The sequence below is a fragment of the Echinops telfairi genome, unplaced genomic scaffold, assembly GCF_000313985.2.
Source record: "Echinops telfairi isolate 266 unplaced genomic scaffold, ASM31398v2 ScPeMD7_7424;HRSCAF=8462, whole genome shotgun sequence".
Lineage (NCBI taxonomy): Eukaryota > Metazoa > Chordata > Mammalia > Afrosoricida > Tenrecidae > Echinops > Echinops telfairi.
In genome coordinates, this window is record NW_022111324.1 from 79,884,667 (window position 1) to 79,911,086 (window position 26,420).

The 26,420-nt window shown below is 45.0% G+C and overlaps 1 protein-coding gene across 2 annotated transcripts in view; it reads right to left on the minus strand.

Annotated features, from left to right (window-relative positions):
• Positions 1–214: 214 nt before the first annotated feature.
• Positions 215–26,420, minus strand: part of SMYD3 (SET and MYND domain containing 3) — a 775,649-nt gene continuing 749,443 nt past the window's right edge. For both annotated transcript variants that reach the window (XM_045297858.1, XM_004699962.4), the window contains 2 exons: positions 13,151–13,259; positions 215–540 (listed from right to left, as the gene is read on the minus strand). In XM_045297858.1, the coding sequence (XP_045153793.1) occupies positions 439–540; positions 13,151–13,259 (211 nt within the window). In that variant the 3' untranslated portion in view covers positions 215–438. The remainder of the gene's footprint in view (positions 541–13,150; positions 13,260–26,420) is intronic.

Consider the following 26,420-nt stretch of genomic DNA (forward strand, 5'->3'; position numbering starts at 1 on the left):
CCAGAGAGCATTTAAAAAATTTTTTAGCACTTTTCAATTAAAAAAATCATTTTATTGGGGGCTCATACAGCTCGTATCACAATCCATACATATATCAAGCACATTTGTACATACATTGCCATCATCATTTTCAAAACATTGTCTTTCTACTTGAGCTCATTTTTCCCCCTCCCTCCCCTCCCCTTCCTCCCTCATGAACTCTTGATAATTTATAAATTATGCTTTTTCATGTCTTACACTGACTGATGTCTCCCTTAAGAAAACGATTGGCACTGTGGCTGCTCACAACGAATGATTCTGTGACCTGCCTTTATGCTTCCAGACACAGAGCAGCATTTTCAGCAGGGGAGGCTTGCGCAGCAAACACAGTAGGAGGGGTACGTGTGCTCCTAAGCGTGTAGTATGAAAGGAGAACCCCTTGCCCTCGGACTGGGCCCCTTAGGATGCTCTCATGTTGGCTTCACATTCTTCTAAGAGAAGCGTCAAATCTTCAATCAGGCTGTGCTCTCTGCCATGCGTAACTCTCAAAATGTCAAAAGCCTAGATGCAAAGGAAAGAAGGGATATTAGAGTCCAAGGTAGGTAGGCCTCTCCGTGTCTGCTCCCCAGCTTTTACCTGCGATGCTAACGGCCGGGTGAGCCCCACAGGTTCACCGGGGCTCCCGGCACTGTGGTTCTGAGTCAGCCTGGGATCGACCAGAGGGACTTCTGAGTATGGTGTCTCAAAGCAGGTCTACCAGTCACGCAAGTCCTTCGGGGTCTGCTGACCCACAATAATCTGCCCGGATGTCGCTGCACAGGATTGTGGGTAGTTAGGCAGAACCGCTGGCGGGACTTGGTATGATGACACAGCATGTTGCACCACAGCAGACGTTTTCATGTGTGTATGCTGCATTCAATTTACCACTATACGCATTTTGAGTTTCGCATATATTTCTGTATTTCTATGAACATCGTATGACATTATAGCATTTGCATGTCACAACCCACCCACCCCCACTTTCCACGCCCCGTGTCACACCATCATGCCAGTGTGATTGCTAAACTCTTTCTGAATCTGAGTGGACTTGTGACTACTTCAGCAATAGAGTGGAACTGAAGCTATTGACTTCCAGGGTAAGTCCAAAAGGCCAAGGGGTCTCTGCTTTGTTTATAATTGCCCATGGAATCATAAGCCTCCATGCTGCAAAGGAAATCCAAGCTCCATAGAGAGGTCCACAGTTTCATTGAGCCTATCTTTAATTCATCCTCGCCCAGGCACCAGAGACATGTAAGAAACTCTCGAGATAATTCCAGTCCCCTGTCCAAAGACAGCTGGCTTCTAGTTTCCCAGCTGAAACCCCAGACACTGTAAGAAGGAGGTCAGGCATCACTGCTATGCTGTAATGAATTCTGAGCCACAGCATCTGTGCACATAGTAACACAGTAGTTGCTTTACTTGAAGTTTTGAGATGGTTTGTTCTACAGCAACAGATAACCAGAACACCCACAAGAGCACTGTTGCAATACGTAGAGATAAGCTGTCATTCTACACTACCCAACGGTGGACGAGGGTGACTGATGGGGTTCCAGGTCCACTGTGTTTGGTGTGCATGTCCTCAGGAGGTGTGTGGAGCCAGGGCTCAGAGACCTGTTAGCATCCAGGAATGTATTGAGCACACAGCACAGTGGTTTACAGCTCTGGTTGCACATCAGTATCAGCAGGGGAAGCCTCAGAAGAAGCACCAATGTCACGACTCACATAAATCAGTTCAAATCAGCTCTAAGAATGAGACTTGGCCTCCAGCAGGAGCTCATCAACCATGGCAACCGCTCAGGAGGCAGCATTAGCGTATCGCCGGATGAAGCACAATTCCGTTTCCACCAGGCTCCTGATGGTTGTAAGATGCTGTCAGAACTAGTAGGCTCTAACTCAGAGCAACTCTGGTTGGTATACAGCAGAACAAAACAGTGGCCTGTCCTGTGCCGACCGCACAATCCTGCCTATGGTGGAGCGTCAATCCATCTCATTGAGGATCTCTCTCTTTCTCTTGGCCTTTAATGTTAGCATGCATCCTGTCCTCCTCTAGGATCTGGGCCCTCCTGATAATTTGTCCAAGGTACAGGAGATGAACTCTGACCACCTGCCCTTCTAAGGAGGATTCCTGCTGTATTCCTTCCAAAGGAGAGTGCGTGTTCTTCTGAAACCCCAGGGTATAGACAATATTCTTTGCCAACATCACTTTCAAAGGCATCATCATGCTTATAATACCATTGTTTACTAAATTGGAATCTCTGGGTGGCGCAGATGGTTAATGCATTTGGTTGTTAACAGAAAGGTTGGAGGGTTAAGTCTACCAATAGGTGTGTGGGAGTAAAGGCCTGGTGACCTATTTCCAAAAAAATCAGTCATGGAAAATTCCTCTGAGCACAGTTCTACTAGGACACACTATGGGTCACTATGAGTTGGAAGAGACAATGATAAACCGTTTAGCTTTCTTTGCTAAACTACTCTTAGAAATTGAGATCGCATTCAATATTTTGTCATGAGATAATATAAATCTCACAACATATCACCTTTTACTCCTGTTAAATGGTTTTTCAGATAAATTCTTAGAAATGGGATTCTTGGGTATGAACGTCTATAAAGGCAGATAATTTAAGGACAGCACCTTGGGTGGCAGGGTTCTGGGTCTTACAGACTCCAGTGGCTGATGGGTCTGTCCTGGGTGCCTGAACATGCCAGCAAACCTGGGACTGGGTCTGGGTCTGGGGAAGGGTGTTTGGGGAGAGCAGAGGAGGAGCTGGGTACGGCCGCCACCTTGGCAGCAGCCAAGTTGAGATTCCTCTGAGCAGAAAATTAAGAATCAATGTTTTCTGCCATTCAGGAACAAAGAGCTTGGGTTTTATTCAACTGTCCCTGCACTGCCCTGGATCCTTGGTTGTTCTGAGCATCTTAAGGTCTGAGGCAGAGACCTGCATGAGAGAACTGTCAAGAGAGAGCACCTCTGGGATCAGAGAGGTGCTTCGGGACGTTCCTGGGAAATTCTCTTCGTTGAGAGCAGCCTAAGATGTTCTCTCCCTTTCTTTTTAGCAGAGAGGTATCGATAGTGCTTGTGATTTAGCATAAGAGGCACAGTACTTGTGATTCACTATAAGGAAGATGAATTGGCCAGAAGCCCTTACTGAAAAGCTCTTTGCAGAGAAAGCAAGCCCCTTCATTGCCCATTAACAAGTAGTTAGTCCAGAAGAAGGCCAAGTTCACCCTGCACAGGTAGAGATACCCTCTGTAATCTGCCTGGGCCGGGGTCTCAGGAGCCTTCACCCCCCAGCTTCTCTTTGTCCCCCTGCCTTTCTTTATCCAGTCCCTCCCCTGGAGAATGATCTGAGCTTCTCTGTGACTTGACTTACAGAGGAGACCGCCCCCTCAAAATGCTGCTGCCTGATCTCCTCTCTGTTGACGAGCCCAGCGAGCCAAGAAAAGATGGGGACAAGGAACTGACCTCTGGGCATGTATGCATGTGCAGGAAGTGAGATCCTAAGATTCGAGGATCTTATCCATGAGGGTAGCAAGAAGCAGAGAGAAAAATGCTAGAGCTGGAGCTAGAGGGTCAATTTAGATAAAGAGACAAAAACGGGAAAAACCCAACGCGCACATGAAACACCCACGTCACTTGTCCGGAAGGTAAAAATACATAAGCCTCAACCCGACCCAATGCAGTTGAGTGGATTCCGACTCAGCAAGCTGGCAGGGCAGGATTGAGCTTCTCACAGGGTTTTCCAGGCGGGGGCCTTTATGCAAGCAGACTGCTACATCTTTCGCTGTGACTCATCTGTCTGCTTCTGACCCCTGACCTTTCCGTTAGCGGCCAAGCACAGGGCTCCTTTCAAATAAATCTGGATACACCAGATACGTCAACAGAAGAATGTTCTCTGAGTGACGGGTCAGGGGTAGAAGAGAAGGAGGAGAAAGAAGGAAGATTCAGTATTGTGCAAAATATGCACCGGGGGTACCAATGGTTTGCATTCAGCTGCCAACTGAGAGGCTGGCCAACTGCTCCACCCAGCAGTACCACGGCTGGTTCCAGAAGATACGGCCACTGAACCCTCTGTGGCCCAGTTCTGCCAGGATGCACGTGGGATCACCGCGCCTCTGCATCCACCCAAGGATAACGCGGTGAGGGTTTATTTTCCCTGTGGCGGATTGCTGGGTTAGTAGGCGCGTGAGGCAACATGGTGTGTGTGCATGAAGCTGAAACGTGGGCCTTGTGATGGAGGACACCCGGTGTTTTCCCTGAGGATCACCTGTGTGTACAGGTGAGCTGGGGCAACCAGTTCTCAGCGATGCAAGGAGACAGCCCTGCGTGGTCCTGGCCACAGGCTTGGTCTCCCTGGCAGTCACAACCGTTCTGCCCATTGAAAAGATGAAGAACATCCCGTCCCTAAAATAGAGTTACAGTAAATCGCCGACAAACCGGAGAATGGTTTTCTGCAGCTCCCCATCTCCCTTCTTGCAGTCCTCCCAACAGCTACCCAGGCACACGTCAGAGAAGACAATTTTGGTTTAATTTCCTGCAGCAGTATATAAAACAGATTAAGGAAATATAAAATCGAAGTAGGCTTGTATTGGGAAAGGCTTATCTCTTTCCATTAAATTTTATTTTTTTTAATGGTAGCACTTAAAAAGAGCCTGCCCATAATCTTTCACAGAGGACTCATTTGAAGCCTCTAAGGGTGTGTGTGTGTGTGCTGCACCCACATATAGATGCTAAATGTCACCCGAGAAATGGCAGTGTAGATTGTCTGCCACATGGCAGGCGCATGATTCACACAGAAATAATGAAAGGGTCCCCCAGAACTGATTTTAATCTCATCACATCCTTTTTTTTTTTTTTTAAGTAATTTTAGAATTATGGTCATATATTAAATAAAGTGAATTAAATCAAATTATGATTTACCTTTAGAAATAAGAAGGCTCTCATATTAATTTTTAATGTAAATATATTAAGCTTATCGAGGATCACATACACTCTCTACAATGAGCCTGAGGAATCCAATAAATGGCTCCCCTAAGCATAGGAAACCCCCCTAAGCACAGGAAACCATAGGCACAAAGGTAGGCTTGCTAAGAACTCCTGGCATCAAATCATAACGGGAAAAATGTAAGTCGAGGTTTGGGTGGGTTTTGAATTCTATCTCAGGAAGAAATAAGAGTAAAAAAAGAAAGATACTATTTAGAAATTGCTGTTGCCAGTAATTGTACATGTCTGCTTGAGACAACGGATGGATGGTTTGTTATACTATATGTAAGAGCCCCCAGTAAAATGATTTATTATTAAAAAAAAAAAAAGAAGGAGGTGGGCCAAGGGCATTCAGAATGGGAAAAGCAAGATGTAGAATACATGAAGCAACTGCTGGGCGACAGAGGGCCCTTCAGAACTTGCAACAGAAAGTTTCCAGATGCTTTGATGGTGCCCCTGACCTCAACAGAACCACTGCTGACTCCACTCCACTTCGAATGTTGGTGTGACTCTCAGAGTAAGTTGGGAGGGTTTGCATTCCTGGGAGGCAAAATTTAAATCGAAGCAAGCCATAGATTCACTCAGTAAATATGCTGAGTGGCTACAGTGAAAACGAATGGTCCTTACCCTGGGAGGAGTTCTGGGGCAGTCTGGGAGAGAAAGGTAACGAGCAGGTCACTGGCTCAAGACTGTGTGACTAACGGAGATGCAAAGTCCAAGGGGGTCAGAGGAGGGGCCAGCAACTATGCCCAGAAAAAAGTGACTTAAAAGAGACTTACAGAGTACCTGAGAGACCCCGAAGAAGTCATGTCTTCTCCGTGAGCCTCAGGTTCCTTCGTTGATGGAACATGGCTAAATAAATAAAGGTGGTATCCAAAGCAACAGGCCAGACACAGCTTGGATGTCTAGAGCCCATCCCCTTCGGTATTTGTGTTGTTGGTTTCTAGTTTAATTCCTCTGTGGTCAGAGAACTCACTCGGTATGATGTAAATCCCTCTACATTTATTGAGACTTGTTTTATGACCCAGGGTGTGGTCTATCTTGGCAGATATTAGCTTTACTTGAAAGGCATATGCAATCTACGGTTGTTCAGAAGAGGGTTCTATGGACTGGCTAACAGTGGTGGTCAAGCCTTCTGGACCCTGTTTAGATTCTGTGAATTGACCTACCACTTATTGAGAGTGGTACTGAAATTATGCCCTGTAGCATAATAGGGATTGACCTATTTCTTGTTGGCATTCTATCCATGTTTGTTTCATGAATTTTGAAGCTGTTGCTATATGCACAGTTACAACTGACCGCTCACTCCTTACAAAATGACCTTCCCTGGTGATAATTTATGCTTCGAAATCTTTGTCTCAGTTTACTATCTCCCCTCAATCTTTCTTGTGATTATTGTTAGCATAGTATATTTTCCCCACTATATTAAACTTTTATTTTGAGATAACTGTAGATTCACAGGTAACTCCAAGAAACAACAGCTTGCACCTTTTACCTTGTCTCCCCCAATGTGACATCTTCTAGAGATGCAACAATGCCACAAGGAGACTGGCAGGGAGACAATCAAAATACAGATCACTGCCAGCCCAACAAGGGCTCTCTCCTGTTGTCCTTTTATGTAGCCACACCCACTGCCCCACTGTGGACATTTCTTGTTCCTTCAGAACTTCTGGCAGTCATAATCTATTCCTCATCTCAGTAATTTTGCCCTTAATTTCAAGAATGTTATAGAAAGAGAATCATATAGCATGCAACCGTTGGGACTGGACTTTTTCACTCAACATAATTTTCTAGAGAGTCGTCCAGGTTGTTGGCTTACATCAAGTTTGTTCCTTTCCTTGTTGAGTAGTATTCCAGGGGCTTGCTGCTTGTTTAACCAGCACTTGTGAAGAGGACCCCTGGGCTGTGTCCGGTTTTTGACCATTGTCAATTGCGGTAGTTAGATTTTATGTCAACTTGCACTTGACGAGGAGTGGGGCCCAACTTGTCAATTTAGTCACCGTCTGATGATGCCTCCTGGGAGGCATAGCCTTTTTGTAAGAGACACACTGGGGACTTCTCCCCTCACTCTCTGCCCCTTTGCCTTCCTGCTTGCTGGGACTCGGTGCCTCCTACAGGGACAGCCCCGTGTGGGCGGTCCAACCCTGAGAGCTGTCAGTGCCGGGCCACGTTTCTCTTGACCTTGCATGCAGGGGACTCTGCACTCACTGGCCTGCCGTCTTCCTGCATCCTGCTTCACCTCTGCATCATGGGCCTTCAGCTATGTGAGTCTAAAGAAGGCTCTGGTTAGGATTGGACCCATGGACTTAACTTGGACCGGGAGGCCTTGATATGAGATTACTCCTTGATATCAAGCTCTTCCCCATACACTGATGGGTGTCACTGGTTTTGGTCCTCTAGACAACCCAGGCTGACACATCAATCATGAGAATTTGACCTCGTGAAGAATGGGAATTCCAGAATATCTCACTGAGCATAAGCAGAACCTGGACATGGACCAAGAGGCAGTCGTTCTCACAGAACAAGGGACTATTTTGTGGTTTCAAATCAGAAAAGGTGTGTTCCGGGGTTTTGTACTTTCATTGTGCTTATTCAATCTGCTTGCTGCGCAAATAATCTCAGAAGATGAAGTATACGAAGAAGAATGTATCATTAAGACGGGAAGAAGACTTAGTAACAAGCTACAATTTCAATGACCCCATCAGGCTCGGTGAAAACGAGAACTTGCAGCACTTGCTGATTCAAGAACAGACTGCAGTCCTCAGTACTGATAGCCACTCAATGTGCAGAAACCCCCAATTCTCAAAGCTGGGCCAACAGACAGCCCAGGATAAACGGGAAAAGAATGACATTCTCAGGGACTGCATCTTGCTGGGGCCACGCAGCAGTCAAGAAATGAAACGAGGTGTTGCACTGGGCGTGCCTGCTGGTGTTTACACAGGTGAGGAGCAAGGGTGTCACCTTGAGGACCTACCAGGCGTGTGCCTGACTCGAGCCATGGTCTTTCCAGTCACCTCTTACGCCTGTGAAATCGCACACGATTAAAGAAGACCACAGGAGAACTGATCAACTTGAATTCCATAGTATATTGGCAAAAAATATCGGAAAGGACCAGAAGAACAACCAAACCTGTGCTGGTCAGCATGCTCCTATGTTAGTGTTTGTCAGCACATGTTTAGAGGAGGGCTTTTTACCTCAAGGTCAGTGGTTCTCACCCTTCCTAATGCCGGGACCCTTTAATACAGTTACTCATGTGGTGGTGACCCCCCAACCATAACATTAATTTTGTTGCTACTTCATAACTGTCATTTTGCTACTGTTATGAATCAGGCGACCCCTGTGAAAGGGTCCTTTGACTCCCAAAGGGGACGTGACCCACAGGTTGAGAACCGTTGCTAGAGCTACATAGAAATTCCAGAGAAAGGCTTCAGGGACTCTGAAACCCAGTCTCCCACAAAATATACAACAGCGATGTGTATACCGAGGAAGCGGTTCTCAGCAGATTCCCAAGAGAGAACATAAGGTTCAGATTCACTGTAGCTGATAAAGAAATGGGAACAATAGAATTTTCACATTTCAAACCAGCCATTTTCACGGGCTGGAAATCCAAGTGCAAACTGGAGCGGACGGAGACAAGTGCGGCTGGGCTCTGAGCTCCCCCTGGGCGTGCTGAGTGGCTGCTAATTGTCAGCAAGGAGCAAAGTCCAGGACTTGTTGCACCCAGAAGCTTCCTGGCTTGCACTCCAAGTTCAGGTCCAGGAATACTAAAATGATCCGCTGTCCCCCCACCCCCACCCCCGACACACACCCATATAAAATCCTTCTACAAAATGAAGTGAGAATTAAGAGTGCAGGGAGTTTAATCTGGCTTAAAAGAAAATGGTCAGTGAACGGGGAAAATCTGTTTTTGGACCACCTGACTTCTGCTAACAAAGCAGTGACGCGGGCCGAGGTGAGGGAGCCTGGAAAATGTACAGCTCGTGGAACATAAACAGGCTCACTGACAAGACAGCCCAAGTAGGAACAGTTGCCCTTGAGGGCCAACAAGTCAAATTAGTAGCAAACAAAATCCTCCCAAGAAATAAATGGAAAGAAACGAAAGTAGATTCGAGACGGGAGACGGGAGCCAGCGGGAGGGCGCTCTGGGCAGGGCCCAGGACTGTCCCGTGGCTGCAATCACCAGAATTTCCGTGGAGCCTGGTGGAGATGGAAGTGTAAACCAAATCGGAGCTGTGCTAAGTAGATTCCTCTCCTGGGGGAGGCTGGGGGCTAATTGGATCTGCAACAAATTTTGAAGCTGACTGTTCTGATTTTTGTTCCACACTCAGCCTTTACCATCCTTTCCTGGCCAGTTCACCTCCGTTACCCCAAGGCTTTCCAAGGAAAGACAATCAGGGGTGTCCGTCTGAAGAGCACATCTCTTCCCAATGGTAGAAAGTGTACCTGAATGTCTCCTCTCGGGGGTCCCGTGTCTTGAGAAAACTCAAGACCTTTCTGTAGATTTTCTCGGGGAAGAAGCTGCCCTGACTCTCGATGCACGGGTTGCGTGGACTGGCAAGGAAGAGGACATGTTCACACAGAACCTTTGATAACAAGCGCTCACCAGATCTGTGAGAAGCCCCTGGCCCATCAGCCATGCACGAAAGAACAGCTGGAAAAACGAGAACGGGTAGGGGTTTCAAAGTCCCCTCAGAACTGAAAAAACCCACTGCCACCAATTCCTACCCAGAGTGCTCTGTATGGGGGTTCTGAGGCTGTCGGTCTTTATGGGAGCAGAAGCGCCAACTTTCTCCCAAGAGGCTGCTAGTATTGTCAACAGCTGACATGTCGATGCTTACCCAATAGTCTTCCAGTCATGAAAAAACAAAACCCCAAAACAACCTGCACTCAAGCATCTATTTAACAGAACCTGCTAGATTTGGGGGGAACCCCATACATGACAGTGCCGGGAAGAATAGTGAAAGTACAGCTAATTGTCTAATGTAGAAATCTGTCTTGGACAAAGTACAGCCCGAATGCTCCTTAGAAACAAGGATGGTGAGACTTCATCTCACCTGCTTTGGACATGTGATCAGGAGAGACTCGTGCCTGGAAAAGGACACCATGCTTGGGAAAGTAGAAGGGAAGCCCCCCCAAAAAAGCAAGGCCCTCAACGGGATGGGTGAATGCAGTGGCTGTAACAGGCGCCAACATAAGGACTACTACGAGGGCGGTGGCAGAGGAGCAAGTGGAGTTTTGTTCCACTGTACACAGGGCCGCAGCCATTCAGAACGGGCTCGGCAGCCCCCAACCCCAAGGAGCTGTATTTGGCGCGTGTCTGTGTGAGGCAGCACCAGGGAGACACACAAGCTGGGGTCCCTGGAGGATGCCCACTCACCTTGGGGAGACAAACACAGGGGAACTGCTGGGAATATGTCATGCAGTAGTTCAACAAGAGATCACAGGATATCCCAAACTAGAAGTCCCTGTGCTAAAGGGCCAAGGGAGTGGGGGTATGAGCAGAAGGAGATATCTGTATCTGTATGTACAGATATCTGTATCAAATATGACCCTTTAGCTTGTCAAAATGCTTCACCTCTTACTATTTCATAGAATTCTAGAAACAACTATGGGGGGATGGGCAGGAATGATCCCCATTTAAAAACATTATATTCAGAGAGATTAAGTGACTTGCTGAAAACCCTACGTGGCAGGTCAACTCTGCAACTCTTAGAGTTGCCACGAGTCAGAATCAGCAGCAACTGGCTTGATGTTTGCTGTAGAAAGTCGCAACATTCCTAAGTGCCAGGACTGGAACTTGAATCTGCAGACTTCAGTTGTCCCTTAGGCATATGAATGTTCTTTAAATGACATCACACCCTATGGGATGAACATTTCCTTCTTGGCTGGGAATCAGAAACTGGCAAGAGATTTGGGGTCCCACTAGGTCTCATCATGGGTATGCGAATGCTGCTCCCAGAATGTCTTTCATTTGGTGGCTATCATGGGCAATGCTTGGCCTATCCTGTGGCATCAGGAGGAGATGCTAAAATGGTTCCTGGAGGAAGTGGGGCAAGCTCACAAGAGGCGTAAGAATGACAGAGAATGAAAATGGGCACCAGCTGGACTTAGAGGGTCATTGGAAGGAGCCTATACAGCCACCATCATCAGCCCCACCCACTGCTACCCTCTAAAGTTGTGTCTAGATGTCTATCCAGGTTCTAACAGGCTTGTATTCCTTGTCATCATACAGAATGCACTGGGAAGTGGATTATGAAAGATAATAAGTAGGTTAAAATCTAACCCAGTGGTCCTGAAACTTTTTAAACAGGAGGCCAGTTCACGGTCCCTCAGACCCATTAGAGGGCCGGACTATAGTTTAAAAAAAACCATGAACAAATTCCTATGTACACTGCACATATCTTATTTTGAAGTAAAAAAACAAATGGGGCAAAAACACCCAGCGGGCTGGATAAATGTCCTTGGCTGGCCGCATGTGGCCCGCGGGCTGTAGTTTGAGGACGCCTGATCTAACCCTTTACCCTTTGATCTCCCTTTCGACCCATTTTAAAGTTGATCTAGTTTTTAAATATTTTCTGTTTGCTTTCCAACTTGGCTTTCCCCCTATTTTATCTTCTTGTTGTTGTTAACTTTTTTACTCTTTGTTTTGTATTTTTGTATGTTTTGGGGTATCTGAAATCATCCAGGATGGCTGAATCTATCGAGACAGTAACTGGGTTAATGGTTCCTTGGGGGTACAGCAGGGGAGATTGGGAGGAAATAGGGAGCTAGTAGCAAGGAGTACAAGAAAAAAGGAAATGTTCTAAAATTGATCATGGTACTGATTGCTCAACACTCCTTGATATGATCGAACTACTGAATTTCACAATATTTGGATTATGTCCCAAGAAAACTGTGTATATATATATATATATGAATGATAAAATAATCCAGGAAAAAAATTAAGTCAGATGAACAATGTCAATTGACCTAAAATAAAATAGAAAATATTTATAAAAAACAAAATTTAATAACCCCAACAGCTTATCTTTGCAGTGGAGGGTGGGTCTCCTGCGCCTCCTTCTAGAGTTCTCGACGCAATGGCTAACGGCTAACATGAAAGAAAGGCCCAGATCTTCTCTAATTTCTTCTGAACATTTTCCTCCAACTTGGCATTAGAAACAGCTAAATCTGAAAAATGTCTTCCATACTGAGTCCGCTAGAAAACCTCATCTATTCCGCCAGGCCAGCCTAGGGGGAAGGGGAAGAACAGAACCTTGGAGTCTAGCCTGGGTTTAATGACTTGTTCACAGGTCTGTCTCCTCCACTCAATCGCAAGGACAACATTGGGCCTTATCCTGATTAATAGAAGCATTTAGTGAACATGTGCTGAATTAAATGGAACAACCAGACCTGGCTCTGCCTCAGTGAGTGTGACTCTGGAGTAGCTTTTGGATGTCTCCAAGCCTTAGGCCTTCCCTTTTCCCACGGGATTGAATGTCTGTCCACGGACTTCATATGGCTGTCATCCGTCATGAGGACCAGAGAAAGCATGCGCGTATTACCACTTGCCCTCCTATGGGAATGTAAGGGATTCACTTGATCACTTATAAAATATCGCCTTTCAGATAAGCTATTTTGGGTTACAGACTTCATTTTGCCCATATTATTTTTCTGTCCAAGATTTCAGATAGATCTGCCATAAAGATCTGCTGCTTAATTTAGCCGGCCGACCATGATCACTCAGACCAGAAAGGGAAAGTCTCTCCCCACTGTGATTCACTACACAGACGCCACCCCTACCGGAGTGGTCTTGATGCACAGCACGACTGGTCACTCTTTAGGACACGCCCCCGCCCCGGAACGGACATGACTGAGGGGACACATTCGCTAACAGCTTACCAGAGAACCTTGCCCAGCGGTCTGGTGACCATCCTGTAATACACTAAAGGGCACATCTCTTTCGCCCACCATGTAACCCCCACTTTTACGCATCACTAAATTCCACTAAATTGTTCCTATTCTAACTGTATTTTCCTCATTGCCCGCGCGAGTGGCCGTTTTCACTCTGTGAACTTGGCTGTGGTCCTGGTCCGGCTGTCTCTACCCCCTCAATAAACCTCTGTTGCTCTGGACGTTGCGCTGTGAAACACACGGGACCGGGGAACTCACCAGTCTGAGGTTCTTCCTCGCCTCGGGAAACATGCCTAGATGTAATTGCAGCTTGCCAACTTTCATTACCTGCACCCCTCGGATGGGATGGCTTCCTGGGAAGAAAATCCTGGAAGACACCAAAGGGCAAACAGTATGAGTAGCTCCCCCCTTCGCAGTCAGCATTTCATCAGGAGACCATGAACGTGAAAGCAAACCCTGGCTGTGAATGTTAATGAGCGAGGGAAAGGAAATTAGCTCTGTGATCCAAGAGAATGTAATACTTAGGGGAATATAAATACATCGCATTTGCACTTTTACCTCAAGACCCACTAATCCCATTAGACACGAGATAAGCATGCACACAATAGTTAAAAAAAAAAGTTACTGGACATGACATGACTTAGTGCCCTAATAAGGCCTATCCCAGTGTGAGATAGATTAGTATTTCCTAAAATGGGTGATGCCACGCCCTGGGAGGCCTTGGACCAATCCAGGGGAGCTACAAAAACAGGTATGCTTTAGCCTAGATTACGGGCTGTAGAACAAAAGTGTTCAATTGCCAGGCCACACTAAGTAATTTTTTTCCCTGAAAAATGAGTAATAGACCAAATAAATTTGGGAAACTTTGAGGTCAAGCTTTTGAATTGAACCGAGAAAATGATAACATAGTAATAGAGGCACTCATTTAAGAGCTGATTGTGGAGGAGGTGAATTAAAAGTGACACTGGGGAAGGAACAGCCTTCTTAAAAAAAGAAAAGGTAATAAAGCATAAGAATCGAATGATGGTTAGACCTGAAAAGGTTTCTGTTGGAGGGATATTAAGTGCAGCTGACATGACTGCTAACTGCAAGGTCAGCAGTTCAAAACCACCAGCTGCTTCATAAGACCAAAACGAGATTTTTCTCTTCCTGTGATGATGTACAGTCTTGGGAACCCCCCACCCCCACCACAGGGGCAGTTCTACCATGTCCTATAAAGTCACCATGAGTCAGCATCGACTGCATAGCAGCAAGTTTGCGTTTTTGGTTTGGATGGGTGGGTGGGGAAGGGAAGAGTAACCCAAGCTGCTACACAGCACAGCACAGACACACTCCAAGTGTTGCTTCTTCAAAGACTATGGGTGCTGCCCTCGACGACCAATAGGATAGTTACAAAAGCTAGCATTTCCAGTGGGCTTGCCAGGGGCCGGGAGCTGTTCCAATTGCTTTTAATTTATGAACTCATGGGGCCCACTTTGAATCTCTACTGTGCATACGCGATAGATGCCCTCAGTGGTACGAACAGCTAACTGCACAACTACTAACCACAAGGTTGGCAACCAGAGCCCACTCAGACGTGCCCTAGAAGAAAGGCCTGGGGCCTGCTTCACCACAGGTCCTCCGTCCGTCGGAATCCACTGGACAGAAGTGGTATGCGTGTCCGTGTAACAGAGAAGGGGCAAATTCACCTGGGGAGGCGGGCACATGCACAATTCCTGGTACATGTGTGCTGCATGAGAACCACTCCCTCCCCTGAATCTCAACTGTTCCTCCGATGAAATGTGATATAGAAACTTTTCTTCTTCCGTGCTGGTAAAGAAGGCAAGGTATTTAAATCCATCGAAGGTTGGCCGGGGAAAGAGAAGGGGAGGGGAAAATAAAACAAAGGAGACACCTGGATTCTGGACTTTTCTTCATCTGCTGAGTACACCAAGAGGTCAATCACTTCACCTCTCACCCCTTACAAAACGAACATCATTATCTACTTGTGTGGAAAAGATTTCAAGATCCCCAGACAAAAGGCTTAAGTGTAGGTCGCCATTATCAAAGGTAATTGCTCTGGACACTTTTCCTTGAAAAGCACACCTGGATTTCGGATTTTATTTTATTGTTATGAATGTGGTATAATTAAATTTAAGGGCCAAAAAGTAATTTTATACTAATAATCACTCTACTAAATGGCTATCTGTCATGCCAGTTTGCAGGAGGAAAGAAGAGCTTTGGTTCTATGACAGCAGAGAAGTGGTGCATAATTACGCCAAGGCAGGTCCCCGCTCCGGTCGCTTACAGATGTTAAGACACGAAGTCGAACTTAATAAGAGGAGGTGTGCCTGTGAGAGCAGACTTTCCACGCAAGTATTTGGATGCTGTTTCAGAGCTCTGCCCAGGGTGCTGATCTTGTGCCTGGTTGGTTTCTGGGCCTCCCCACTGACATGTGGAAGAATCATGATTACGGGTTGGACCAATACAGTGGAGAAAAAACAGTCTTCAGTCTCCAAAAACCAACTTGGCTGCCATCAAGACAATTCCAACTCACAGCGACCCTAGAGGACAGGGTATAGCGGCCCCTGGGGGTTTCTGAGACTGTAATTGTTTTCAGGAGTAGAACTATCAAAAACCAAGGCCAACCTGAGAGCTTGAATCAGAGCATTGTGGTGTGTCGGGACTAATGCGGGTCTTTGAATGAGCAGGTGAGAACAAGGGTCCCTACGAGAGGCTGACACTGTGCCAAGGATGGAAGGAAATACAGAGCAATTCAGGGTATGTCCCTGTTCTTGGTTCTTATCCATTCTCTGGAAGAAGTGATGCAAGTTTAGTTTTGCTATGGGAAGGTGTGTGAGACCTGCAGGTTCATGGACATAGACTGCGGGTGTGCCGGGAGCAGGGGGGACCATGGGGTCAAAAAAAAGTCTCTTGCAGTTGCAGCGTTTGCGCTGAGAATGGACAGGAGGAGGGGACTAGAGCCAGGGACACGTGTGATCCTGGGCCTGGGAGGAAGGGGAGCTCTGGCAATGGTTTGGGAGGCAGGGCATAAAAGCACACTAGTCTGGCTGACCTAGGAGAAGAGCGAGGGAGGAGATGTGCTTGAGGCCAGGCTGTGCATAGGTATAAATGGAAAGCTAGGAAGTTCAGAGTTTAAGAGCCACGGAAGGTGGCTCATGGTTTCTAATCCAGATGGTTTCTGATGGTCTCTGGTGGTCCATCAGACTGGGAACAGAGAAGAAGGATCTGACGCAAAATAGGTGAAGCACTAGACCTGGGAACATGGGTGGATCTGGCAGGGTCAGAATTGCCTCCAACCTTCAGAAATAAAAATGACTGCACAAGAATCATAAACCATAAAACGACAAAATCATCCTGCAAGGTCACTTTGGTGCTAATACATGGTCTTTTCATGGGTACAGTGCTAGCAACCACATGCTACAGAATGCTCCACCTACAACGGAAACACTGACATTGCTGCATCTGTGGTGAATCAGTGCCTAGGAATACATCTGTTTAAATAAGCGGGGAACAGAGAAGCAGACATCCTAGCGTAGCGCAGGCCCATGAGTGCCCTGTGTTACAGGTGACTGTCTAAGGTCAGGAAAAGGAACAGGCAGAGTGGAAAGGACCCTGCGTAGATGGATGTTGTGAAGATGGGCAGCCATCGGAACCCTTGGGCATTGCTAGCTGGAATATAAGTGGTGTAGCTACTATGGACAATGGTCGGGTGGTTTTTCAAGTGTTAAATACTGAATTACTGTAGGACCCAGCAATTCCACCCCTAGGATCTGCCCCGCAAGCTTCAAAGCAGGTACTTAAACAGCTACATGGACACCAGTGTTCACTGCAGGGCTATTCGTATTAGCTAGCAGGTGAAAAGAATGCAAGTGTTGATCAACAGATAAACTGATTAGAAAAGTAGAATATACTCAATCATAAAGAGAAATAAGTTTTGATGCATGCTACAACATGGTAAAACTTTGAAAAGATTATGCTGAGTGAAGTAAATCAGTTACAAAACTACCAATATTGAAAAGCTCTCAAAAAAAAAACAAAAAACTCCCCAAACAAAAACAAACCAAAGTCACAGCCATGGAGCGATGCCAACCCAGACTAAGCCTGTAGGACAAGGTAGAACTGCTCCTGTGAGGTTCTGAGACTGTGGCCTTTACAGGAGTAGAAAGCCTCATCTTTCTCCCACAGAGTGGCTGGTGGCTTTGAACTGCTGATCTTGTGGTCACAGCCCAAAATGTAACCACTATACCACCAGAGCTCCTCGTTGAATGGCTTTATTTACATGAAATATCTAGAATAGGCAAATGCACAGACACCAAAATATCTTAGTGGTTGCTGTAGGCGGGGACTAGGGACAAAATAAGGAAATATTGATTAGTGGGTATAGGGTTTCTATTTGGGGTGGTGAAAACGTGTTTTGGAAATAGTGGTGATGATTGTACAACAATGTGAACATACTGAATTCAACGGAATCACACACATAAAAAGTTTGAAACAGTACATTTCGTGTTATGTGTATTTAACCACAGTTTTAAAAGTTCTTTTAGAAAAAGGACCCAGAGAATAAAATACGCAATGGCAGGACTTATGGCCTCCCTGAGGTTTTTCTACATGACGCAAAAACCAAACCACAACTCTGCTTCGTTACAAGTGACAGCTTTGACATTTACAAGGTGGGAAAATCTTCTTTTTTTCAGAATTATTTTTCAAAATCAGATGTATGACCCCAAAGTGAACTTAGTAACAGGGCTTACTTTGCCTCTATTAATTCTATTCCACAGTCATCAAACAGCTCTCAAAGCCCAAACTCACTGCCAACAAATCAATTCCAACTCATCGTGACCCTATTGCTCGAGTTAGTGAATTGGAGCAGATAATTGTAGAACGACATTGGAATTCGAAAAATAATACCTTCTCAGCTCCTAATGAAGTAAGAGATGCAGGCAACGATGCTACTAGATGAAATCATTAGACAAAAGGATGGTGGAAAATTGTACAATGAAAAGATCAGGCTGTCTTTTATCAGCTGAACTCACTGGTAAATCACTAAAGTGGGACAAACACTCCTTAAGTGCTATATAATATGAAACAGTAGGAATTGTTTGGTATCGTATGTTACACATCCTTGCCAAGCCCTGGTCACGCTGTGGGTGTGTCAGTCTGGGTACTCTGGAGAAACACATCCACAGAAACTCATGTGTAGAAGAGAGAGTTTTACATAAAGGTTAAGTGCACATCAAGAAAACATCCCAACCTAGTGACACCCAAGCCCACAAGTCCAACATTAGCCCATATGTCCGACACCAATCCACAAAGTCCTCCTCCATCTCACAGAACACACACTATGATGCTGACTGCAGGATGAAAGCTGAATCAGTGAGCGTGTAAGCATCTCAGCGCTGGCAGGGGTCTCCACACAGCTGCTCCAGCACTCAGGGCTGCATCGGGGTAGGTCCATGTGGTTTCTCCTTGGGGATGTCTTGCAGGAAGTGAGCCTTGCCAGCTGAAGCAGGGAACTGACTAAGGCAGCTGCATCCTGGTCCGACCATGACAAAGCAAGAGACCGGAGAACTTGAAAGGCAAGATTAACAGAGCCATTTATCCCTCTGCCCTTCAATTAACCCCGCATGTTTTTATCGGCCAGGTTGGCACAATAAACTAACTACCTCAGTGGGATAAGGTTTAGGCTAGTGATTCTAACCTACCAGCCATCCAGCAGGAGAAAGAGGAGGCTATCTTTCCTGGTAAAAATTTGCAGTCTTAGAAACCCTATGTATAGTCACTATGGGTTGGACATGACTCAATGGCAGTGGGGTTTAATTTGTAAAACATAACCAGGAACCCTAGCAGTGCAGTCATTGAAGCTGCCAAGCAAAGATCAGCTACCAATCAAAGATCAGTGGTTCGAATCCACCAACCACTCCATGGCAGAATGATGTGCTTATCTACTTTTGCTAAGATTTACAGCCTTGGAAACCCTATATAGGGCAGTTTCAACTCAATGGCATGGGTAGTAGAAAGCATCCTTGTCCCTCACACTTCCCCTAAAACCATAGGTAAATGTTATTAAAAAAAAAAAAGACAGGGTGGGGAATGAGAAGAATACTCTCTATTAAAAGAGAATAAAAGCTAAAACAATTCAATGTAATACGTAGGCCTTAAAATTCACCCAAAACAACTATTAAAAGACGTTCCTGAAACAGCTGAGGAAGTCTGAGCATGAAATAGCACCGTGGCTGTAGAAGAAAGTGTCCGTATTTTGAGATACACAGATTGAAACATATATAAATAGTACAAATCTATAATTTGATTTAAACCTTTTGCAGCAAAATTTCTGCTTTCAGAAATGGTGGACTAGCCTAATTGACACTAACCTCCCTGCTAAGAACAAGAAAAGCTAAGCAAAATATATATTATATATTTAAATTTAAAAAAAACTGTTTGAAGGCATCAAAGAGCCCCTGGTACAGTAGGGTCTTGAGGAGTCAAGCCTGTGGCAAGCAATGCTCGAGAAACTAAGCCTGGTGACGCTTGGCCCTTTGCTGATTTGAAAGGACACTTAGAAGCTACAGTGCTAAGCAGAGGTTTGGGCATCCTTACAATCTGAGGAGACAGAAATTTGAAGCTCGGGGACTAACAAGGACATGAAGGAGACCTGGTAAAATTCCTTGTTTTATTGCGACAACCCCCTCTCCTCCCCCCCTCCCCACTCACACAGAAAATGGCTGCAACCAAGAGTAGTGTTGAGCCAAAAATAGACCAGTCCTCAAAAAGAATGTATCAGATCAAACCGCGATTGGATTAAGGTGATCTCTTTCTGACTGCCAGAAGCCAACGTACATCACCCGGAGCCTCAAGTGAATCTCTTCAGCTTTTTGACACATGTCCTAAATTCAATCATATTAAAAACAGGTACACACAAAGACAAACAATGACACGGACTGTTATGGATTAAACTGTATCCCTAAAATATGTGTTGTAAATCCTTACCTTTACGCCAGTGGTTATACTCCCATGTGGGAATGGACTGCCTTTGTTAAGTCGGTGAGGCAGGATTAGGGTAAGGTATGTCTTCAGTTCATCTTTTTTTCAGATATAACAGCTATTAAGCAAGCAAATTAGCAAGCAGAAATGGTGCAAGACTGATGTCATCTCACATGGGAATCGCCAATGAATCACAAAATAAGCCGGAGATAAAGATCTTATCTCAAAGCCCACCCAGGGAGAACGCCTTCCCCTACAGCTAGCACCCTACATTCAGACTTCTTGGCTCCGAAACGGTGAGAAAATACATTTCTGTTTGTTAAGATAGTGTGGTATTTCTGTTACAGGACTATTAGCTAACCAAGAGAGAGACCTCCAAACCAAAAACCAAACTCACTGCCATTGAGGCGGTTCTAACGCACAGGGACCATATAGGGCAGGGTAGAACTGTCCTTGTGGGTTTCCAACACTATAACTCTTAATGGGAGTAGAAAGCCTCATCTTTCTCCCTTGAAGTGACTGGTGGTTTTGAACTGCTGATCTGATGGTGCAGTGGGTGAAGAGTAAGGAAAGATGAAACTTTCTACTCTTGCAAAGAGTTAGTCTCAGAAATCCACAGGGGGCAGTTCTGCTCTATCTCACAGGGTCACCATGAGTCAGAATAGAGAGAGACCTACAGCTACTCAGCTATTACAGTTTTCATATACAGGCTTTCAAATAACTATTACTAATATGGTTGGACAAATTAGAAATAACAAGGAGGAATCAGTAGTTGGTGCTAGAAACAATGCAAGAAATCACATGACAGAATTTTAAAAGATCAACTTATTCATTATAAATACTTCCTGTCAATACCATGAGCTATGCACATGCATCTCACCAGATGGGATACAATGAAAGAAACTCTATTTCTGGAAACAGTGGAAAGTTCACTATCATTGAAAAGACCTTTTACTGTTCATATGCAAGTTCAAGTAGAAAATGAAAACATGTTTATAGGAGCCAAAATGTGATCTGTGGATACCCCACTGGAATTTTAAGACAATCTCACGAGCAACATTGACATATTGAGCTGGAGGAAAGTTGTATGTTTCGTCATTGCTATACCGCACCCTGACTGGTTCATCTCCTCCCCACGACCCTTCTATAAGGGGATGTCCAATTGCCTACAGATGGTGTTGGGTCTCCACTCCACACTCCCCCTCATTCACCATGATATGATTTTTGGTTCTGATGATGCCTGATACCTGATCCCTTTGACACCTTGATTACACAGGATGGTGTGCTTCCTCCATGTGGGATTCGTTGCTTCTGATGCTTCCTCCCCCTCTACCTTCCACCCGCCCCCACTATCATGATCCCAATTCTACCTTACAAATCTGGCTAGACCAGAGGATGTACACTGGATGTACACAGATAGGAAGTGGAAACACAGGGAATCCAGGACAGATGATCCCTTTAAGACCAGTGGTGAGAGTGGTGATACCGGGAAGGTGGAGGGAGGGTGGGGTGGAAAGGGGGAACCACTTACAAGGATCTACATATAACCTCCTCCCTGGGGGAAGGACAACAGAAAAGTGGGTAAAGGGAGACATCAGAAAGTGTAAGATATGACAAAATAATATATTTATAAATTATCGAGGGTTCATGAGGGAGTAGGGAGCAGGGAGGGAGGGGGAAAATGAGGAGCTGATGCCAGGGGCTTAAGTGGAGAGCAAATGTTTTGAGAATGGTGGGGGCAATGAATGTACAGATGTGCTTTACACAATTGATATATGTTTGGATTGTGATAAAAGTTGTATGAGCCCCTAATAAAATTATTTAAAAAAAAGAACATTTACAACCTAAGACAGACAGGCTGACACACATGCATGGTTACAGCCAAAAGTTACAACCAAAGTAGACATGAAGCCAGCTGATAAATTAACAAGGTAAACATTGAGAAAGGTGTTTGGCATGGAGCTACGGAGAGCTACCTTGAAAATTCAAACTTCAGGTTATGACAAGTAAAAGGATTCCCATTCTGCTACATCCCTAACCCACTGTCATCAGGCGAATTCCAATTCCCAGAGACACTATAGGACAGAGTTGAACTGCTCCCTATAGTTTCTGAGGCCGTAAATGCTTTATGGAAGCAGACAGCCTGTTATTTCTCACAAGGATCGGCTAGTAGGTTTGAACCATAAACTTTGCAGTGAGCCTCAGCCCAATGTGTAACCCAGTATTCCACCACGGCTCCTTCTATACCACTATATCCATCTAAAATCATAGAAAGATATATGGGCTCCTCATAATTATTCCCTAAAAGGTTACCCTTTTGCCCACCCTCATTCTAAAACCCTCTACCTTATAGGTTTAACAAGATTGTAATCACTTTTTATAGAACAAAAAAGACCATGATTCTGAACAATACTCTCTGCCCCCACATCTTTACTAGAAGAACTTTTTCTTTTGAAGACTGTTGACAAGATTTCCATAGCATAGTTCTTTGACCTTGTCTTGACTATTGTTTAAAAATTCCAATAACGTAATTCTTTCTTGAAAGAAAAAGAAAAAGCACAACATCGGGCTTTACCTTTTACCAGTCAGGAAAAAAACAGACAAGCAAACGAACTCTGATCCACGAGGCTCAAGCCTTCATCAAACTCCCTTGGGCGAACTACTGGCTAGGGATGTGAATAGTCCTTAAGAGAGAATGCACTGGAAAATGGCACATAGGTGAAAATCTAACGTATGACCACTGTGTGAGTCTGAGTACTTTAGAGAAACAAATCCACAGAAACTCATGTATGAGAGAGAGTTATATTTAAAGGTTAAGTGCATATCAAGAAAACATCCCAACCCAGTGCTGCCCAAACCCACAAGTCCAACATTAGCCCATATGTCCGACACCAATCCACAAACTACTCCTCCATCTCACAAAACACTTACTATGACACTGACTGCAGGAGGAAAGCCGAGTCATTGAACATGTAAGCATCTCAGCACTGGCAGGGGTCTCCACACAGGTGCTCCAGCACCCAGGGCTGCATTGGGGTAGGTCCATGTGGCTTCTCCGCGGTGATGTCTTGCAGGAAGGAAGCCTTGCCAGCTGAAGCAGAAACTGGCTAAGGCAGGTACTCCCTGGTCCGACCATCACAAAGCAAGAGATCCGAGAACTCGAAAGGCGAGGTTCACAGAGCCATTTATCCCTCTGCCCTTCAATTAACCCCGCATGTGTTTATCGGCCAGGTTGGCACAGTAAACTAACTACCTCAATCATGTTTTTCCTTTTGCTCCACTTTTAATTTGTTCTAGTTTTCATGATCTTCTACTTTCTTTAGGATTTAGGTTTTTCTGAGTTTTATTTTGTTGTCCGTGGGCTTTGTTTGTTTGTTATTATTTTTTTCATATGAAAGACAGTAAATAGATTAATAGTTCCTGGGGACTATAGAAGGGGAGTTTGGGGGCAATGGGTGCAAAAACAAAGAAAATGTTCTAAAATTGATTGTGGTGATGTCTGCAGCTCTTTTTACTATACTTACACCATTACATGCCAATATAAGTGCTTAAAACAATTGTAGGCTTGGGCAGAAAGCCACCTCAAGTTACAGAACAGAATCTTATTAAATTCAAACTTAAATAGAAATAAAATTATATACACAATGAGTGGCATACAATGGTCTTTACACTATTTCAAGACACCAGGTATACACTGACTCGATTGCTAGAATCACAGCAGAAGTAGAAGCGACTCGCATTCACTTTAGGCCTTAAATCAAGTGTAGAAGCTCAGTCTCCACCACGGGTCATTGAGGGACAGGGGGATGAGAGGCAGAGTCATCCCATGTTCCATGGGAACTGTTTAATTCAAAGCAGTGATTGATGCCATTGCGGTAGCTTTGTTTGTAATATGATACATTTTGTTGTTGTTGTAGTTAGTTAGTTAGTTGTTAGTTAGTTAGTTAGTTAAGAAAGGAAAGGTCCTAACATCAAGAAGTAAAATCAAAGACAGACCATATTGGCCAAGAAATCATTCAGAACAGTGAGAATTCATTCTAACCATAACCTTAATCAAGCCACACGGTTAGTCCGGAGAGACTCTTTCCCCCACGTCGGATGAGGAAACATTACTTCTCTCATGAATTCTCACTTCTTTCCAAAGTAAATAAACATAGGTTCCAGGTAGAGCTCGAAACCTCAACTCCTGTTTCATCATGACACGTGTTCTTTACCCCATCATTGAGAAAAGAGGACACGCGCACACTCATGTGTGCACACACACGCACACACACATCTGGCCACCTACGTTTATCACAGCAATTTCGTAACATTCCAGTGAGATTTTGCCCTATTGCAATGAGCTTTTTCTTGGGTTTCTTTTCTCCCCTAAAATGAGTGAACAAGATTATTTCCTTACACACAGAATGTATTTCTACTTCTTTTAAAATGTCCCATCATTTTAGGTCTTCCACTCAAAAGGCAGGGCTTTCTGATTCTCACAAGCTGGACAATTGAGAGCTTTTTGTGTTTGTTCATTTGTTCATTTTCCACCGTTGGAAAAGAATTGCAGATCAGATAAGAACAACAGTTTTTTTAAGTCTTTTGTTTACTTTAAATGTCTAATTCAGATTAAGAAGCACAGAGGGTGGGTAGGAAAGGTATACGGCTCAGTAGACACATGAAAATGAAGGCGTATGGAGATGGATGTACACAACTACAAACAAACACCAACTGGACTCACTAAATAAATAAATGCATGATGACTCACTAAATCAATAAATGCGAGGCACTGTTACAGCCATGTTGAGATACGCACTAGAATAATCATCTGACTTTGTTGCAAAGGGTAAAAACAGAAAAGTCATGCCTGTTAGAGGGATCAAACGGCTCTTTCCCAGCAGTCAAAACCCAGTCGAACTGCCTATACATCTGCCTGTTTCTTTTTAAACACCCGTTTAAACCGACGGGGACTTGAGAGTTGAGGGCAAACTGGACGAGAGGCCATGAGCGACTTCATTAAGGGAAAAGACTTGAGTTGCAGATAGGGGATACTAAGTGCCCAATTTTGGACCATAAACTGGATTTTTGGAGCTGTCCCTTTGGAGAACACTCAAAGCATTTCCATAGTTGTGCTTTCCAATTAAGTTTATTATTATTTTCATTTAATGCTAGACATGTACATCAATAGCCTCACCCCCTCACCAGACTCGCTACTTGGCTCCTTAGCAACTTAGTCTGCAGTCAGGGGCCTCGCAGGTCTGCCCACACAACTGGCTGTCCATGTGCCACGGCGGATGGCCTAGTCGGATTTCCCGAGCAGGCTGCAGAGAACTCCATAGCACACCGACAAGTGCCTGTTTGATACTCTTAACTGCTGTCTGCCTTCTGCCTGTCTCATATCTTGCAGCAGTCTTTTGTAGGGTCTGGAACATTTGGCATTTTTCTCCATCCTACCATCAATGAATAATATGATCATTTCATTTATGAAGCCTTTGAGAAAACGTAGTAATGATGTTTATACTACAAGTAAAGATGCCCTTGTCTACAAAAGGCAGGTCGAATCTCTTTAGATGGTTATAAAGGTAGCGATAAAGTTCTGAAACGCGCACGTGAAAGCCCCACAAAGATGAGCACACAGATGAGCTGACAGAGCTCAACAAGAATTATTCAGGAAGGCACTTGTGGGAGGGGGGAAATGATAATTATTTTCCGTAAAGAATCTGTTTGTTCAGATTTATGTAAACTGGTTTGTGATTGGTTTGGGGTAACATGGTTGTTTTATTCCTGGTACTAGGTAGTATGAACCATACTGTTTCTCCCTCCCCCCCCCCAGAACAATATAAATTGCTAGATATAATCTGAAAAGCGGAGAAATGTTTGCAAGTTATTAAGTGATCTCAATGAGGAGGGACCACTGAGACATCAACGTAAAGATGAAGCCATTGGGAAGCCCGAGATCCGGTCTTCAGCTACTAGTCAGGAGTGCCGAGTCGATTACAACTCAGAAAAAGGTCATCCTGAAGGAAGCAGACCATGGAGTCTTTCCGGTGCAGAGCTACTGGGCAGGGAAAATTGCCAACCTTTCCGTTGGCAGCTTGAGGGTGCCACCAGTTAGGCTACGCACCCAGAGGTCCTTTCCCCAACATGGAGAGCCCCAAAAGAATTTCCTTCTTGCCTGTGATTGACGTAATTAAGAGGTGGTTGCTGATTACAGAGAAGCTTGTGTGCAGCAGAGTCACAGCCAGGCTGACAGCCAGGCTGACAGTGGCTCAGCATTCGGATGGCAGCTTGAACCCGCAGCAGCTCTGCGGGACAAAGAGGTGGCAGTCAGCTCCCATGAAGATGACAGCCGTGGAGGTCCTAGGCACAGTCCTCCTCTGCTCGTACGGTCGAGATGTGCTGGAATTGTCCCAATGACAATGGGTTTGTTGTTTTTAAAGGCTTACAGGTGACTGTGGGGTTAAGGGTAAGAGGGAACCCCACAAAACATCACAGGTTCGGTAGGCGCAATTGTACAGCGATAATAAGTAGAGATTATAGTAAAGTCATAGAGAGCATGAGA